The sequence below is a fragment of the Bolinopsis microptera genome, chromosome 7 (genome assembly GCF_026151205.1).
Source record: "Bolinopsis microptera isolate Bmic1 chromosome 7, MBARI_Bmic_1.0, whole genome shotgun sequence".
Taxonomy (NCBI): domain Eukaryota; kingdom Metazoa; phylum Ctenophora; class Tentaculata; order Lobata; family Bolinopsidae; genus Bolinopsis; species Bolinopsis microptera.
This window is the reverse complement of record NC_087078.1, coordinates 3,897,058-3,915,603: the sequence shown is the minus strand read 5'-3', so window position 1 is coordinate 3,915,603 and position 18,546 is coordinate 3,897,058. Positions and strand designations below refer to the sequence as shown.

Genomic DNA, 18,546 nt, shown 5'->3' with positions numbered 1-18,546 from the left:
TGTTACATAAAGCTAAGGTCCGCGACAATGTTTGAGTAGCATGTATCACGTGATGTCTTGGTGCCCGGTGCATCCATTCTATATGTACTGTGAGTAGGAATGCAGCTTTACTCGTGATTTAAACGGAACTTACACTGAAGCCACGTAATATACATTATACAGTAAACCTTTTTATTAGGTAGTGCTAAGTACCAACCATTTTTACGTGCGGTTGTGAGTTTTGCAACTATTGTTACTAAATGTTCCTTACTGTTTTATTTGTGCTGCTTTGTTCAAGTAAGTTATCTTATTCTTAGCAATTTCATTTTCAATTTCATTGATCAAAATCTAACCCGCTTTTACACGAAAAGGAAGATACGGCCGTCCAAGCTGTGGGGCCCCCATATATTCAAGGTGGGCGTAAAGAATTGGTTTACCTTATCGGACCTTATTTGGACGGAAATTACATGAACGGACATAATTGTGAACGGACATTAATATGAACGCTCGAAGGCATTCAAAACCATCAAAAATCTGAATTTTTTTCAATTTTTTGACGTTTTTTTAATTTCAGCAAAATTATGATTTTTTAATCCATTTTTATACAGTAAGTAAGAAAAGCAGTCATTAAGCAGTAAAAATGTTAAAATATGTGTACATGATCAGTGTCTAATATCACATATCATATTCATTAAATGGGTTTTCGTGCATGAAATAGTCCATGCTTAAACAAGCATCAGTGATTTCTAGCTTTGTGGAAATCTTTTTTTATCAAACTACCCCGGTCCTGCATTTCAGTGTTAACTTTTACAAGCCATTCGGCGTGAAGTGGTTTTATCTTAGACAACTTTAGGTTAACCTTAACATCACGTGGAGCTTTCTTAGCACTGTTTCATTACCTCCCCTCAGTAATATGAACTATAACAACGTCGGACAATGTCCTTGGCAACACGATTTACCGTAATATCTAGAGGCTGGAACAAGTTTGTCATGTTGGCGGGGACTAGCTCATGAACTATGTTGTTGAGTGCCATGATTTCGTTGACTTTTTCCGCCAAGTGACCCTTGAAAACATCATATACTAGTAAAGTTTTCTGTGCCTCCGGCAGACCAAGGAGAACCTTTCCGTCGTTAACTTACGGCACAATAAAGTTCTCATAGTGGTCATATTCTGGGTAACAAGTTCGAAATGGAAAAATTTTTGAAAAAATTTCAACGGACTTTAACTTGGACGGACATTAATTGAACGGACTTTATTTGAACGGACATTAAGATGAACGCTAGGGCCTTCAGCGTTCAAGTAATGTCCGTCCAAATAAGGTCCGATAAGGTAAAAGCTGGTCCCTCTGTTACCAATCGTGAATATTGGAGTCCAAATCTAGCCATTATTTTAATTGTGGCCCACTGCGCTCTGTATAACCCACATCAGTACCAGTAATATAGTCAGGATATAAGGTATTATTATACTATTTCACTATCATTTCAGGTAAAGTATTAGGAGAAGAAGAAGAAGACAAGAGACCACTGCTCGCCTGCAGCGATAACAGTGACATTACAATCGGGTTAAAACAAGGCACCACGAAATGGACCAACGATGGGCCATTATATTATACTTCACTAGCGATAGATAACCTGCAGAACGGCGCTACGGTAAGTGATTCAGTAAAACCGTGCCTTTTTATACCGTGCCTCTTTATACCGTGCCTTTTTATACTGTGCCTCACTATACCGTGCCTTTTTATACTGTGCCTCTTTATACCGTGCCTCTTTATACCGTGCCTCTTTATACCGTGCCTCTTTATACCGTGCCTCTTTATACAGTGCCTTTTTATACTGTGCCTCTTTATACCGTGCCTATCTATACCGTGCCTCTCTATACTGTGCCTCTTTATACCGTGCCTCTCTATACCGTGCCTTTTTATACTGTGCCTCTTTATACCGTGCCTTTTTATACTGTGCCTCTCTATACCGTGCCTATCTATACCGTGCCTCTCTATACCGTGCCTCTTTATACCATGCTTCTCTATACCGTGCCTCTCTATACTGTGCCTCTCTATACCGTGCCTCTTTATACCGTGAAAAATAAGTAAATTTTTTTAAATTAAAAAAGGAAACGCCTCTATAAACGCAGCCGAGAACCACAAAGAGGTATGTAGTGGAATGAAACTAAATATAATGTCAGGTATGTTTTAATCTGAAGACACCGCAAGGAAAAACAGAGAGGTACGCAGTAAAGTTAGAGGAAGTGTCAGGAGCCGCCAGATTTGAGGACCAGTATGATTTTGGTGTTCCCAATGTCACGGTAAGACATAAAACCCACTAATTGACACTAAAAACCCACAATTTATCACACAAGTTACAATGTATTCTTGTGTAAATTTGTATTGATCCCGGGATCAATGATCCCGTTTGATGCGACAAGGAAAAATGCTCTTATAAGGAAAGGAATTACTCAACGTTTCAATCTTACAACATCGTATTCATGATCTAAAAATATTTCTATCAAAAATTCAAAACGTAAAAAAACATAGATCTGAGGCAAAGGTAGTGTACGATTATTTACTTTTAATTGAGTAATACCTTACCAATAATTGAGTAATTCCTTTCCTGATAAGAGCATTTTTCCTTGTCGCATCAAACGGGATCAATACAAATTTACACAAGAATACATTGCAACCATGCTACTCATAAACAATATTCCAATCCGGATTTTACACAAGTTACAAAATTGGATATTATTCTGCCTCACATGTATTGTTATTGTGAGTACCACACATTTAATACTCTCAATAACCCACACCTGTTTGTTTCAGGCTAAATGCACGTGCAGTTGTTCAGATAACTCTAATATCTTGAAGGAGTGCAACGCAGAAGAATTAGGGTAGGCTGAAAATAATAACCTGATCTCAAGTAGAAGTAGACATTTTCTATTAAACACTTAATAAAATAAGATATAATTTTAAATTGTAGTTTATTTAAATTCTCACGAGTTATATCTGAATGAAATATAAAATAACCAGGTTTTGTGACGGATATGGATCAGATGCAAGGTGTGTTACTAAAAATGAAGAGACTGAAGTCAACAAAGGTAAGGATTTATTTTACTTGGTTTCATAATTAGTATGTTCCAGTTAATAGAGGTAGTAAAGTCAACAGAAATGTTTGGCACATAAAATAATACATCCCCCCTCCCCGGCCCCCCCTTACTGATCCCCTGCTACAGGTTGTACGGGTCTGCAGAAGGATTCTGATTTGTGTTGTGCAATACAGATGAAGAACTCTGATATAACAGAACGGTTCAAGGCCTTTAAAATCAGAGATCAGCAGCAGAGCTTTGTAAAACTGCAGCTGTATCCAAGTTACAGTGACCTTGCTATGAGCCCTCATGTCATTGGTAAGTTACAGCATGAGCAGTTTTTTAATCTTTAAATAATTAAAGTATAGTATTATAAATATTATTATGTATTATAAGTCTCAGAAAATGATGGTGTAATTATATGAGATTCCAAGTGACCGAATTACCAAAATAACATTAATAAATACTTGGCTTTATAGTTAGTTAACTACAAGGCATGTGAGGTTTGGTGTAATTTCAGATGATTTGGAAGAGACACGGCAAGTACAAGCTGATAACATCCAGTTTAAAGAAGTATCAGTGACCAGGGAGGGCAGCAGTGATAACCAGTTCTTAAACCCTACCAGCTGGTACATAGGTGAGTGGTACATAAAAGAGAACAACTTTAGTTCCTTGTTTAACTAGGGAGGGGCTATGTTTGGGATTCCCAACCACCCGGCCCCCACTCCCCAGCCCCTCCCTTCCCCTTTGAAGCTATGTTTGGTGTTGCCCCACTCCCCCTCTGCACTGAAGCTATGTTTGGGGTACCCCTCCCTCCCCCTCTGAAGCTATGTTTGGGGTACCCCTCCCTCCCCCTCTGAAGCTATGTTTGGGGTACCCCTCCCTCCCCTTCTGAAGCTATGTTTGGGGTACCACTCCCTCCCCCTCTGAAGCTATGTTTGTGGTACCCCTCCCTCCCCCTCTGAAGCTATGTTTGGGGTACCCCTCCCTCCCCTCTGAAGCTATGTTTGGGGTACCCCTCCCTCCCCCTCTGAAGCTATGTTTGTGGTACCCCTCCCTCCCCCTCTGAAGCTATGTTTGGGGTACCCCTCCCTCCCCCTCTGAAGCTATGTTTGGGGTACCCCTCCCTCCCCCTCTGAAGCTATGTTTGGGGTACCCCTCCCTCCCCCTCTGAAGCTATGTTTGGGGTACCCCTCCCTCCCCTCTGAAGCTATGTTTGTGGTACCCCTCCCTCCCCCTCTGAAGCTATGTTTGGGGTACCCCTCCCTCCCCCTCTGAAGCTATGTTTGGGGTACCCCTCCCTCCCCCTCTGAAGCTATGTTTGGGGTACCCCTCCCTCCCCCTCTGAAGCTATGTTTGGGGTACCCCTCCCTCCCCCTCTGAAGCTATGTTTGGGGTACCCCTCCCTCCCCTCTGAAGCTTTGTTTGGAATACCCAACACCCAGCCCAGGCTCTAATTTTCTCAATTAACCCAGGTACTAGCTTCCCCTACTCTCCTACTGTTTACGAGACATCAAAAGAAGTGAATGGGAAGAGCGATTATGATATTTCTAAAGTGGGGTGGGCTAAATTTGAGGATGGGTATGTTCGGATATCATGTGACCTATTGCACGTGACTGCTCACATGCACATTGCACGTGACTATTCACATTGCACGTGACTAATCACATTGCACGTGACTAATCACATTGCACGTGAATGCTCACATTGCACGTGCCTATTCACATTGCACGTGACTGCTCACATTGCACGTGACCATTTCCATAACTATGTCAGAAATACTTGAAATACTTGAAATACATCTAATATTCTTAGTTACTTCTAGTTGATACGGATACCTGTTCAGGGCGTATCAAGTAGGGCAGGACAGGATACCAGACAGTAAGATAATAGACGCTTTCACAGCGACAGTGTCAGACTGTGGCAACAGTGATATTACCTCTGCATTCGACTCGATACATTTGGTAGATTTAAAAAATACTTTGAAGGAGTTGAAGTCCAAACATAGTACTTATGTTGAAAAGGTGAGTTGTAGTTTAACAAATCAAAATCTAGAAAGTGAACAATTATTTCAGATCTTGTTATAATGACATCTATATAAATCAGTTTTTGTAAAACTTCTGCACATTTATAAATATATTGTGTATCTATATTTCCTGTTATTCTGGATGATCCTCTGCTAAAGTTTCTATGATTCAGATTTCATGGGAAAATTCCGGACATCTAAACCACGGTAAACTCGACTGGACCTACAAAAATTCGGCATACAAAATTGATCTGAAATTTAAGCTCGAAGGTAAATTTGTATATTTTATTGTTTGATTCCAATTCGTAGTTTTCACTTTGTAGTATAGCTTTGTGGTGATCTTAAAATTATTTTAAGTACACTAAACATCCTTTCTTCAGGAAAAAACGACGATTTCGAAGTTGAAAGGGTATGCAAATAGACAATGTCACCTCATAAAAGTATAAATAGTGTGTTTTACTAAATCAGAATAATTATTTTAAAATATATGACCATTATCTACAGGTAAAGTGTATTACAATAACTAACAGCTTATCCCTTCAGATATCAGTTGGGGCGGAGATTACTGATTTCACAGCGCAAGTAGTGGTTACAGAACACGGAGAAGCTTACATACAGTATAACTTGACTGAGAGCTGGGGTGTCGTGTTCGGGACATACACGGTAAGTTAACTCACTTGATACACGGTAAGTTAACTGACTTGATACACGGTAAGTTAACTCACTTGATACACGGTAAGTTAACTGACTTGATACACGGTAAGTTAACTCACTTGATACACGGTAAATTAACTCACTTGATACACGGTAAGTTAACTCACTTGATACACGGTAAGTTAACTCACTTGATACACGGTAAGTTAACTCACTTGATACACGGTAAGTTAACTCACTTGATACACGGTAAATTAACTCACTTGATACACGGTAAGTTAACTCACTTGATACACGGTAAGTTAACTCACTTGATACACGGTAAGTTAACTCATTTGATACACGGTAAGTTAACTCACTTGATACACGGCAAGTTAACTGACTTGATACACGGCAAGTTAACTGACTTGATACACGGTAAGTTAACTGACTTGATACACGGTAAGTTAACTCATTTGATACACGGCAAGTTAACTGACTTGATACACGGTAAGTTAACTGACTTGATACACGGTAAGTTAACTCATTTAATACACGGTAAGTTAACACACTTGATACACGGTAAGTTAACTGACTTGATACACGGTAAGTTAAGGGGGCCGGGGGGGTCTTCATCAAAATTCTCTCGAAATTGATTTTATAGTTGTTTCTGATAGAGGGGAGTGATATCTATCAGCTGCTTTTGGTCCCATGGAAAAATATTGTTCCTAGCCAAAATTATCGCCAGTCAAATGTCAGCGCTCATGTGTAATTGTATTGCGCGAGCGATTTTCAATCGCGCGCCCTGAAAATCGAGTCTAAAAATCTATCTTCTCCTACATTTTTTGAGCAATCACCCTGAAACTTTCAGGATATGTTCTAGGGATCATTTAGAAGATATCTGTCGAGCCGAATTTTGAGATAGGCCTTAGAAGATTTTTTATTCAATTTTGAAAATCTTGGACCTGGAAAAATCGTAAAAAAATGAGGTCCAAGATTTTCAAAATTGAATAAAAAATCTTCTAAGGCCTATCTCAAAATTCGGCTCGACAGATATCGTCTAAATATGATCCATAGAACATATCCTGAAAGTTTCAGGGTGATTGCTCAAAAAATGTAGGAGAAGATAGATTTTTAGACTCGATTTTCAGGGCGCGCGATTGAAAATCGCTCGCGCAATACAATTACACATAAGCGCTGACCTTTGACTGGCGATAATTTTGGCTAGGAACAATATTTTTCCATGGGACCAAAAGCAGCTGATAGATATCACTCCCCTCTATCAGAAACAACTATAAAATCAATTTCGAGAGAATTTTGATGAAGACCCCCCCGGCCCCCTTAACTCACTCGATACACGGTAAGTTAACTCACTTGATACACGGTAAGTTAACTCACTTGATACACGATAAGTTAACTCACTTGATACACGGTAAGTTAACTCACTTGATACACGGTAAGTTAACTCACTTGATACACGGTAAGTTAACTCACTAACTATTCACTAACTATTGACTAACTTAAGAGTTAAGATGTCTTACTAATGGCCACCAGCTCTGTTTACATGTTTACATGCATATTATCAGAGAATAAATTTAGCAGTTTTAAAACTCCACCTTAATTCCACAGTTAGGAGGAGATTCTCTAGAATTTACATTTGAAGTAACAGATAACACGTCTTATAGTGGACATTACACACACACAGATCTAGAATGCAATAAAAACGCTAACGGTTAGTTTTATTCTTTATTTATTATTAAAAACTTCTTTCACTTTCACTTTTACTGCCAATGATTCATCAGATCTAAATATTGTGTCCTTTCAAATGTACAATATATTATTTATTCTACTCTTAGTTTTAATTCTCGGATAGTTTTAAATTCTCCACTACACAGTTTGAAAGGGATTCAAAAACTTATTACAGTCAATTCACTCAGTACTGTAATTATAGGTAGTAGTAGTGAAAAGATCTTATTATAGGTTCTGATAATATTAACTACAGAATACCCCCCTGGCCCCTTGCCCCCCGGCCCCCCTCCCCAATATACTAAAATCCCTTTTGTTTCAGGTAAGCTGTGTCTTAACGTGATAGACGGGCCTCCAATGTGTAAAACAATCCTTTGCAATGAGAAGAAGATAAAAGGTTAGAAGTTCAGGACAAGTTTAATTTGCATTTAAATCATACGACGAACAATCAACAATGTCATGTAGGATGTCATACACATGTTTTAGATTAAATGTTGGCCCGAAGAACATTTACAGTATGTTAGGAATAATTAATCGGTAGAAGTGGTAAAGTTTGAGTAATATTTTACTGAAGAAGTAGTAGCTTAGTAGTAGTAGTTTACTGAAGAAGTAGTAGCTTAGTAGTAGTAGTTTACTGAAGAAGTAGTAGCTTAGTAGTAGTAGTTTACTGAAGAAGTAGTAGCTTAGTAGTAGTAGTTTACTGAAGTAGTAGTAGCTTAGTAGTAGTAGTTTACTGAAGAAGTAGTAGCTTAGTAGTAGTAGTTTACTGAAGAAGTAGTAGCTTAGTAGTAGTAGTTTACTGAAGTAGTAGTAGCTTAGTAGTAGTAGTTTACTGAAGTAGTAGTAGTAGTTTACTGAAGAAGTAGTAGCTTAGTAGTAGTAGTTTACTGAAGTAGTAGTAGCTTAGTAGTAGTAGTTTACTGAAGAAGTAGTAGCTTAGTAGTAGTAGTTTACTGAAGAAGTAGTAGCTTAGTAGTAGTAGTTTACTGAAGGATTTGTCCTTGTCTGGACACTCAATACCATTTACTTGTTCTTTAAACTTTTTACCCCTTACTCAGAGTCAGATATAATCGACAACGAGATAATATCAGAGAACGTAATATCTGAAGATCCCATGAACTGGAGAACCTGGGCCAAGTTTGCTAATCCTCTGGAATGGTTTAATGGCATCTCTAACTATCAGGTTATTATTTATTAACTATTATGGTATTTTGAATCGAATTTTTAGTCAAATTCTTGATAATCAATAATTTTTCTGGTGGAATTTTTAGAGTGATTTTTACCTGCCCTCGCAGGATTAAAGGGAAAATTTATTGAAATTCTAAATTTGACGAATGATGATCACACTAAGACCCCACGTCACACGTGACACTAATACCCCACGTGATACTAAGACCCCACGTGACACTGTCTAGAAAAAGTCCAAATTGGGTTCAGTTGTCCGGTAGCCGAAAGGAAAGCCCACGTGACACTGAAAGCCCACTTGACACGTGACTGATATACAATTGCAGGAAGCTATAATGTTAGTGGTAGAAGTGGTGGGCATGTTCGGTACAGTATTCCTCGTTATCAAGATACTAAAGATGTTGAACCTCCTGGGGAAATGTTGCCGCTGTATGTTCTGCTGCTTCCTGTGTCCCAAGGTTAGTGTTAAAGGGACAAGTGAACATATTGACGCTAACAGCGAGATTCGTATCTGAGCTTTGAGAAACCCCTGCTTCTGTAACAGATTGATCGTGTCAACTCAACACTTTCCTCCTCAGGCAGAAGATAAGATAAGGAAGCGTGCAACCACAGTCAGTTCTAACTCGCGACGCCGCTTTACGGAAACAAAACGCCGCATGACCGCACGAAGTAGGAAGTTTACCTCCTCGTTTAAGAGAAACCACAGAGTCACTTCTGATGGCTCTAAAGAGGGCAGGAACAGGAGCTTTAAGGAAACTGTCAGGTTTAGTTTTCTTCTAAATTATCAAATCTATTAAATCCAACAAGGGCTGCATTTAATTCATGATCTATTATTAAATTGGAATATTCCTATTAAATCTAGTAAATTCAAAGCCAAAAACTTAACTCAAACGTTGCCGTATACACTTGCAGGTATATAAACATAGTATGATTTCAGAGTTCGTCTGACAACTGCAGCTGCAGTGGAGTACTTGAGAAGGAAGGTACGAGGAGAGCCAACACCTCCGGTTACTAACGAATACGAACTGGAAGAAGGCTCAAAGAAAATACCCACTAAAGTACAAGAAAACGATATGACGTGCGAATCAGAGGAAACTACGGAGGAAAAAGGACATGTAAATGTGATGTTTGAAGAGGAGGGAAGATCTGGGGAAGAGGCGGGAAGATATGGGGAAGAGGCGGATAAGACGGGACATGTGAATGAGATGTTTGAAGAAGAGGAGGTGAGAAGAAACAAGCCAGTTACAAAAACTGTCAGCTTTAAATAGAACACGTAGGAAGGTTCTTACTGAAATACTTCAGCTCCAAATATGAGTATTTTGTTGGAACACTGAGTAAAGTCAGGTGATTTCTTAATGAAATTAGGTTTTCTGTGATTAATATTATGTTCCATTAACAATCAGAACTTCATTTTTATTATACAATCAAATCCCCATATTTAGCTATTTTTACCGTTACATTTCTATATTTTCCAGCGTTTTATTACTTGGCAGCTGATGTTTTTGTGATTTTCAGTTATATTATTATTGAGATGTAAAGCATGTTTTCTTTACATAGTGCTATTATTTTCTTTACATAGTGCTATTATATGTATTTGATATGCCTAATGAATGATACATATAATTTTTACTATAATATTAATTAATTACGAAGGTGTCGATTTATTAATTTACAAATTGCAGCATTATGTAAATAAAGAATATTCACTAACTTTGACAGCTAAGTTGAGAAGTGGAATAAAGCTAATAAGAGGAAGCAAGGTAACAGCGAATATAAGGGGAATAACTGAGTATCCAATAACACCGAGTGTCTGTCCGTATGATACCTGCGGGGAGATGTTAGTTAATGTACTTAATTAGTTAATACTCAGTAAGTACTATAAGTTATTAAATAGCTGATCACAAATAATCTGAGTACTATGACGGAGAATAAAGTAAATAAACGGTATATAAAGTAGTCTAATCCCCCGCCCCCCCCCCGGCCCCCACTCGTCTAACCTCTGCTCCGAGTACACGAGTTAGTACGAAGATAAGGAACGATCCTCCAAGCCAGATAGTCAATATCCACGAGATTACCTGCATAGCAGTTAATAATCTGTCTAATATTTATTAATAATTATTCAAATATGTTTACACAAAATCCCTCCGGAGGTGTTAAATTTGGTAAGATGTTTAAACAACATGCATCATGAGAATATGTTACAACACAGGGTACAAAAATGAATTTAAAAATGTAGAAGTGAAACTAAATCCAAGGTGAAAGTGAAAGGTAATCCAAAGTGAAACTAACATGTAGCTGTCCGTAAAGAGAGACGAGTGAGAAGAGGAGAATGATGAAGAGAGGGCCCCAGAAGTCAGGGCTATCTTTGAGGACCTCTCTTTTGAAGCCTAGCGAGGGAAGTGGGAACATTACACATCTCACTTTGTAGTAGATATCTGTCAGGTCTATATCTAGTTCCTCTCTGGGGGTTTAGCCTTGTTAATCATCAAACACGCAATTAATTGTTTCTTATAATTCTCGTTCAATTGATTACTACTAGCTCTCTATTTTTTAATGCTCTCAAAAACTAGATCGTGATAAGTCATGATGTAGTCGGCATTTACTTAAATCTTTATTATATAGAAAGAGTACTTGGTGATCACATAACACTAAAACACTAATAAGTCCCCTCCCTCTTAAACACTAACAGTAGAGGTTTCTGCTCCTCATCGTCCTCCTCCACTTCCAGCAACCATCCGTAACCTCTGTTATCTAGAGCTGACGAGAACGCTCCTTTTCTCTGTTTTATACCTTCCCCCGATATCGTACCTACGCAATATAATATGGTTACATTACATCTAGTAGTACAGTAGTATCCTTGTGATTCTTTTTTATTGCAGATTTCATTAGTCCAATACATAGGTCCTCGAAATTTAAATAAGTAACTGTTAGTACAAATAGTAAATGGATTAAGTTAAAAACCTTATCAAATATTAATTGTCTGAGAGCGGGGTAATACCTGGAATATGGGTTTAATTACTCACCTGACACATCAATAGTGGGGACACTAGCAACAAACTCCATTTGTGTAGGAGAAGTAGCCTGTACATTAGCAGTGTGGTGTTCTTGTGATTCTAGCTCCATATCTACTATCTCGTAACTACTTCTACTACCTGTATAGTACATATTAGAATAGCACGCTAATCAATTAGTATCAACAGTAATTATAATAGATAATTAGTATCAACAGTAATTATAATAGATAATTAGTATCAACAGTAATTATAATAGATAATTAGTATCAACAGTAATTATAATAGATAATTAGTATCAACAGTAATTATAATAGATAATTAGTATCAACATTAATTATAATAGATAATTAGTATCAACAGTAATTATAATAGATAATTAGTATCAACAGTAATTATAACAGATAATTAGTATCAACATTAATTATAATAGATAATTAGTATCAACAGTAATTATAATAGATAATTAGTATCAACATTAATTATAATAGATAATTAGTATCAACAGTAATTATAATAGATAATTAGTATCAACAGTAATTATAATAGATAATTAGTATCAACAGTCATCACAAGGACGTTTATTAAAGAGGGTTTCACTGAATCAACGAACGAACTGAAAGGCAAACGAACTACAAGTTAACGTTGTTGATATATCTCGGTTATTCTGCGTGATATTAACAGTACAATGTACAGGTATATAGCTAATAGTACTCTACCTGTTGTTCTATGCGGTGTAGGAGTAAAGTTACTTTACTAGATATTATACAGTATTATAATTGTACTGTAGTTGTATTATTGTGTGGCACATATTACCACCATTTAGTATAATCCATGTTAATTTTATTTGGTCGCCTAAATAACTATAAGCATAATCACATAAATGCACATTGCACATGAAATATGATCTTACCGTTTGAACTGTACAATTCATCCTCCGGATAGTTAGACATGAACTTTATTACTTTCTGCTAGATGGAAAGTTGTTTAAATTCAGTTCAATAATACAGTTAATTCTGTGCTGAAATTGGTTTTGTCACAATGATTTTCTGGATGGAATGTACGTGACGTATAATACGTCATTCTCATTTTTACCGGTAGATATGACTATTTTCAAGATATAAATTATTAGTCATATTAATAGAGTGGAACTACTGTCCATAATATAATAAGCGGTACAGCACATGATTTAAAATGATTAATAATGATAAAAACAAGTTGCATTAACAAATATAACAATAACGATGATTAAAATACAAATAAATGTAAAACATATGAAACATATCATCGTTTTCTGGGCCAACATGATTTTATAATAATAAGGAATAGACCAAAAGTAAACGACTTCTTCGCAATATTAGATTGTTAGTTAAGTAAGCAAGAAAATCATCCAAATCAGCATTATTCACACAAGATCAAATTTAATAAAAACTCCTCCACTATCTGATGATAATACCCAAATACTACCCTATTCTCAAGTTCCCCAAATACCACGCCTCACATCGCCCAATTTACAGATCGTCATTTGAAATGAACTTATTCCCCTCACTATTCTTCCCCTTGTACTTGTAACTACGTTTCCCGAACCCAGCACGCTGTACCATGTCCTGGCTCCTGTCTAGGGGGGTTGTCTCTGCTGTCCTCAGATCTAGTGATCTAGTCAGATCTAGAGAGTCATCAGGACACAGGTCCTCTTGCAGAGCCTTTACAACTTGTACTATCTTAACTCTGTTCTGTGCGTCATAGCGCTCTGCTGCTACTACAGGTCTGGAATCTAGAAACCTGGGATAGGAATGGTTTAATATAAATGGAACACAAAATCATATAGTTTATATTAGCAAAGAAATGGAACTAGTTGTCTCTGTGATGAAGTGTCTCACTTGAGGTGTTTGAGGCGGTTAATGACAGAGTAGCGGTAGTTCTGATAATCCTCCTCGTCACCGTGCATTAGCTCATTGGGACAAGCCGGGTTACCTGACAGGTTCAATAAAATACTCAGCATTATCAGTTGAAAATATTATACAAGGACATATATTATTATTGTTCATTCATGTACAAGTTGAACTTTAAAAGAAGTTAAAACAAAAATAAATTAAATATAATTGAGAAAGTAAGTAACTACAAAGTACAAACCCAACAAGCTGAGGAATTCTAATAGAGGGGTGTGTTTACTGAGTGTATCCAGTAAGTTATCCAGATCGTAAACCCTGTTCTTGTTAAGTGAGAGCGTGTGTAGAAAGGGTAGCAGTGGGATCTGTATGTTAGACAACATGTTGTTGTCCAGGATAAGTTCGCGTAGTCCCACAAACCTTTGTAGCCCTTCTACCTGTTTTGATAGAGTATGAATTTGTTGAGAAGTAAACAGCAGTGTTAATCTTGTGATAATACAAGTAATACAACACCACGCTATGATGTAGATAATTTGTTGCGTACTAGACAGTCACTTTTAACAAGATAAGATACATGTAACAAGATGTGGTATAATGACACTGTCTGCAACTAAAAACTGAGAAATTTTGTAGGAGAAATAAACTGCAAAAATTAAAATTAAAATTTCATAATGCGGAGCTGCATTCCAGGGTTTTAAAATGCATAGATTAAACTATGGGTATCTATGTAAAAAATCAATAGTAAAGATGTCAATGGATCATAAAATATGTGATGGTATGACAAAAGGAACCTTCTCCAACAGATTGTAACTAAGGTCGAGATGTTTTATGTATTGAGCATTGTTTGGAGCTATGTTAAACTCAGTGATATCCTGGCCCACTAGAAACAGACTGTCTGTTTCCTTATTGCTTGAATACTCATTATCGTTATCTGAAACAATCAGGATTGAGTTTAGTAAGGAGATGGATCACTCAAATCATTTGTTCTCATGAGCATCATTCTTCAATCATTGGAGCTATAAATGAATATATCTACCTACTGATTACAATAAGATAGTTACCTGTAGTGGTAAGCATCTCGCTCAGCTTTGTTCAGTAAATACAGGCAAATGTCGGTACTCTTTTAACAAAACTTTCTGTTGATGGTTAGCACTTTTGTAAGCTGCTAGTTTTTCCTTGAGCTGTTCAGTTGTTTCAGAGGATAGTTGAGATACAACTTCACGTGCTTCTTTAAACTGATTTTCTATGTTATCCACCTGTCAAATAAATCATAGAATGGGATAGTGCAAAATGGAATATGCAGAAATTTGGTATTACAATGTTTAAACAAAACAGATTGGTATGCTGGAGCAAGAAAATAATGATGCATTATAATACTCTAGGTTAAATAATAAGTATTTACATACCAATGTAACTTGTTGCATTATGTGTGTTAGAAATATGATCCATTAAAGGGACGAGGTATGTTAAAAAACTTACAGTTTTATTAACGGTTCCAATATCACTTGTTGTGTTTAGAAGCTCAAGCAGTTTGTAGATCTCAGGCAGAAACTGTGTCACTTGTCCTAATTTTTTGCTCTCTGTCACGTTTCTAGGGTCCATAATTGAAACCCATAAATCTAAAGATTATATTAAGTTAGACAAGTGCCAGACTAGGAACAATCCACTCTCAGTTACAAATGGGCCCCCTCTGATTAAAACATTATCAAACAACATTGGGGAATATCTAATTTTCATATAATCTTTTAGTAAGAAAAAGTAGTTTAACATAAAGCAGATTGTTTCCAATGAAGTTTTAGTAAGAATTGAGGGAGCCAGTTATGTCAGTAATAAAGAAAAAAAAAAAAAAAAGGGAGCAACTCACGGTATCACTCTCATAAGAGACATGTTTCATCATTTACCGGAGTTGCAACCAAATATACACAATAAGGTTTGGTACTTTATCTGTACCTCCCCTTTCATAGAAATAATAGCAAAAATATACACCTATCTTTAAGAAATCAACATCTGATATAAAACATTCGATCAACCAAAATTAAGACAATTTTCCTGTTAATAATTTAACGGCACTCATAAGAGGTCATACTAGGTATAAGTCCAAATGCTGTGTCAGCAACCGTTTTTGTTACTTTCTTTTCTTCTTGACTCCTCACACCATGAACTGATACCACTAAGCTTTTAAGCATAGCAAAGCATATCTTGGTCCTGATGTAGTTGATAACATCTGTGTAGCTCTCCTTTCTCTTCTTTGATATCAATCTAGCAAGACGTTTGTGAAATCTGTCACATTCTGGTGCTGTAGTCCCTGCTGTCAGTAATAAAGAGAAACATAACGATTATCTTTGGTTTCGTACTTATGTGGCAAAGAAGCATTTTATAAATCTTTATTCCACTGGAAAGTTTTTAAAATAGGATAATGTTTTTGATAAATTTTTTGAAAATATTGTATTTGATAAATAATTTATTATATATTTTTTCACACAGTTCGATGATATTTTGTAGACATGTGTGATGATGTGATGTCATAAATTTTACTTTACTTTACTTTACTTTAGATTTGAAGTGAAACCAAAAGGGCTGCATCAAAAACCAGCTGGTGATTTCCGAATTTATAGACAACATATCTCCAGATTATGCATTTCTGGAGCATGCTCCAGAATTTAAATAGTGCATTTCTGGTAGTTGGTCCTAGCCTTGCATCTGAAAAATATTCCAGCCACGGTACGGATTTGTTAAAGGTCAAAATCTGCTTTTCCCATAACAATGTTCTTGGTGGAACTTCCAGTGAGCTGCTGTGAGCAACTACAATAATGAGGATAAAAACTACTTGGAGCAGAAAATTGTTTTCAATTACTAGACCAGGAATCTACTCATTCCCCTCTGTCTTTACAATGGTACAAGCCATAATATTTCCATTGACTTAGTGCCTCAAGAGTAGGAAACTATGACTATGTCGATTATTTTGTTAAGTTGCCTTTACAGTTTATGACTAACAATTTTATTCCCTTGATGGGTTATAAACCCACAAGTCTTGCGAGTAGCTAAGGATCCATTGGATTTATACAAATTACACATCTGGGTAATGTATCCCCGATCAAGAATCTTCTTAGGATACCCCTTCAATTATAATAATAATAATAATAATTCTATACAGTTACATAATTAAAACAATTAAGGCCTCTTATTGTGGGCAAAGTATGTGTCTTTGTTGAAGTGTCCTGGGATAAAACTTATCTGAGTGACTGCATTAATTAAATAATTTAAGGTGAGTTCTTTTAACACTTTAAGGCAATAGTAATAAATACTAGGACCTACTAAAATCAAAACAAAATGCAGCCACCTAATTTGATGTTAAGCTATCCCCCTGCTCCTCTCAAGGAAAGAGCACCGCGGCGCGCATAGAGACAAGTTAACGTCTGGTAATCGGCGTGCGCGCGCTACTGCAAAGCTTTGGTTAATTCTGTTATGTTAACGGGTCTTGTAGGTTTACTGCAACCTACCAGGACGCGCGCCGAGTTGGACTCGTCGACGTGCGACGGTCCTATTCAAAACAAATATTTAATTGTATCACGTCGTGACCCCCAATGTCGTGTCACTATAGTGTAGTAGAATTTTAACGATACAGGGGGACCCGCGCACTCGTACGCGGCGGGTCATACAACGTATGACAAATATTTAACGAGTATCACCCGTTATTAACGGGTGATACTCTTTTTCAAATAATAGACCGTCGACGATCTCCAACTCGGTGGGCGCATTTTAGTAGCGTAGGTTATAAGCCTACAAGACTTAATTGGTTAAACTTAAAATATCAATGATCAACATTTGATTGACTATTATGTCAACCCTTTGAGATCGTTGCTTAGCGAAGCCCGTTAAATACAAAAATGATAATCACATTTATTGAATTTACGATCGTGGCAATCCTGAAATAAAAAACAAATCATATTGAGCAAATTTTGGCCGTAAAAATGTATTATATGGTCGGTGGTCCCTTCAAAATAAAAATCAACAATAATGTTTATTGTTTAAATTGAGATAAGTAGGAATACCAATTTTAGCCAGTCTCGCCTTTACTCTACAAAGCTGTTGTCATACGCTGTATGACCCGCCGCGCACGAGTGCGCGGCTCCCCCTGTATCGTAGAAACTATACAGGGGTTTAGTGAAACGACCGTGGGGGTCACGACGTGATACAACAAAGCTGACTATATAATAATTCTTCCTGGTATTATGAAACTTGTCAGGCTCTGTTATGTAGTCTGTTTCAGTCTCAGTTCTTCTACAAGCTTTTCGTAAGCTCGTCTCGCGACAGTTCTATCAGGGCTGATGTAAACCGCTCTATACCCCTCTATAGTGTGTAGTTTACTGGCGTTTCTGATCACTTGTGTCAGAGTTGCTCGATATGAACTTGACTGGTCCTATATTTAGGACACATTTTCTTTCAGAGCTCCAAATCGACAGCAGTCTTTGTGTAAAGGCTTCTCACCGATTTCACTCAGAACCTCCTCAAGGTTACTCTGGAGTTGCTCATTCTCTGATTATGATAGTAAACCATAAATGACAACGTTCTTGTTTCTCTCAATCTGGTTTTCTACTTTCTTAACTGCAGCGTGTATCTACTTCGGGGCGCAAGCAGCATTGTATTGATACTTTTGCTAACGACTGAAGAGTAGCTTTTCATCTCCGTTTGCACGACTATTCTGCACTGATTTTAGCAGTTCGTCGCTTTTCTCTATTACGTTCTATTACTTTCTATTATTTCTATTACTTTCTATTACTTCCTATTACTTTCTATTCAGTTAAACAAAAATTTCAGTTAAACAAAAATTTCATTTTTATGCCACTTATTTCAGAATAAACAAGTTTACAATTAATCAATTTGATATTTAAAGGAATCCTAATTCAATGTGTAGTATGGTTACTTTCTATTAATTTTTTCTACTACTTTACTGTGAAGATAGATGATAGTGCTCTGATCTGAAATCTTCTCACTTTTCAG

General features: G+C 36.9%; 3 protein-coding genes across 3 annotated transcripts in view; 1 reads left to right on the top strand and 2 right to left on the bottom strand.

Moving 5' to 3' along the window:
• The window catches only part of LOC134817817 (protein YIPF4-like), a 78,336-nt gene that overhangs the window by 3,926 nt on the left and 55,864 nt on the right, over positions 1–18,546 (bottom strand). Inside the window, exons 2-7 of the mRNA XM_063827154.1 lie at positions 12,570–12,629; positions 11,669–11,797; positions 11,333–11,453; positions 10,935–11,106; positions 10,643–10,720; positions 10,357–10,470 (exon numbers count right to left, since the gene is read on the bottom strand). Of these exons, the coding sequence (XP_063683224.1) occupies positions 10,357–10,470; positions 10,643–10,720; positions 10,935–11,106; positions 11,333–11,453; positions 11,669–11,797; positions 12,570–12,609 (654 nt within the window). The 5' untranslated portion in view covers positions 12,610–12,629. The remainder of the gene's footprint in view (positions 1–10,356; positions 10,471–10,642; positions 10,721–10,934; positions 11,107–11,332; positions 11,454–11,668; positions 11,798–12,569; positions 12,630–18,546) is intronic.
• Positions 91–10,295, top strand: LOC134817816 (uncharacterized). Its single transcript, XM_063827153.1, has 18 exons — positions 91–276; positions 1,466–1,629; positions 2,162–2,281; positions 2,793–2,860; positions 3,000–3,067; positions 3,203–3,373; positions 3,576–3,692; positions 4,531–4,636; positions 4,902–5,079; positions 5,255–5,351; positions 5,462–5,490; positions 5,625–5,744; positions 7,344–7,446; positions 7,783–7,857; positions 8,519–8,643; positions 8,972–9,103; positions 9,224–9,408; positions 9,583–10,295. Exons 1-18 carry the CDS (start codon positions 240–242, stop codon positions 9,911–9,913), a joined length of 2,226 nt encoding a protein of 741 aa, XP_063683223.1. The 5' UTR covers positions 91–239; the 3' UTR covers positions 9,914–10,295.
• LOC134817819 (leucine-rich melanocyte differentiation-associated protein-like) lies at positions 12,818–15,175 on the bottom strand. Its single transcript, XM_063827155.1, has 6 exons — positions 15,025–15,175; positions 14,607–14,801; positions 14,337–14,476; positions 13,790–13,982; positions 13,537–13,630; positions 12,818–13,438 (listed from the first exon to the last, which is right to left on the bottom strand). Exons 2-6 carry the CDS (start codon positions 14,620–14,622, stop codon positions 13,168–13,170), a joined length of 714 nt encoding a protein of 237 aa, XP_063683225.1. The 5' UTR covers positions 14,623–14,801; positions 15,025–15,175; the 3' UTR covers positions 12,818–13,167.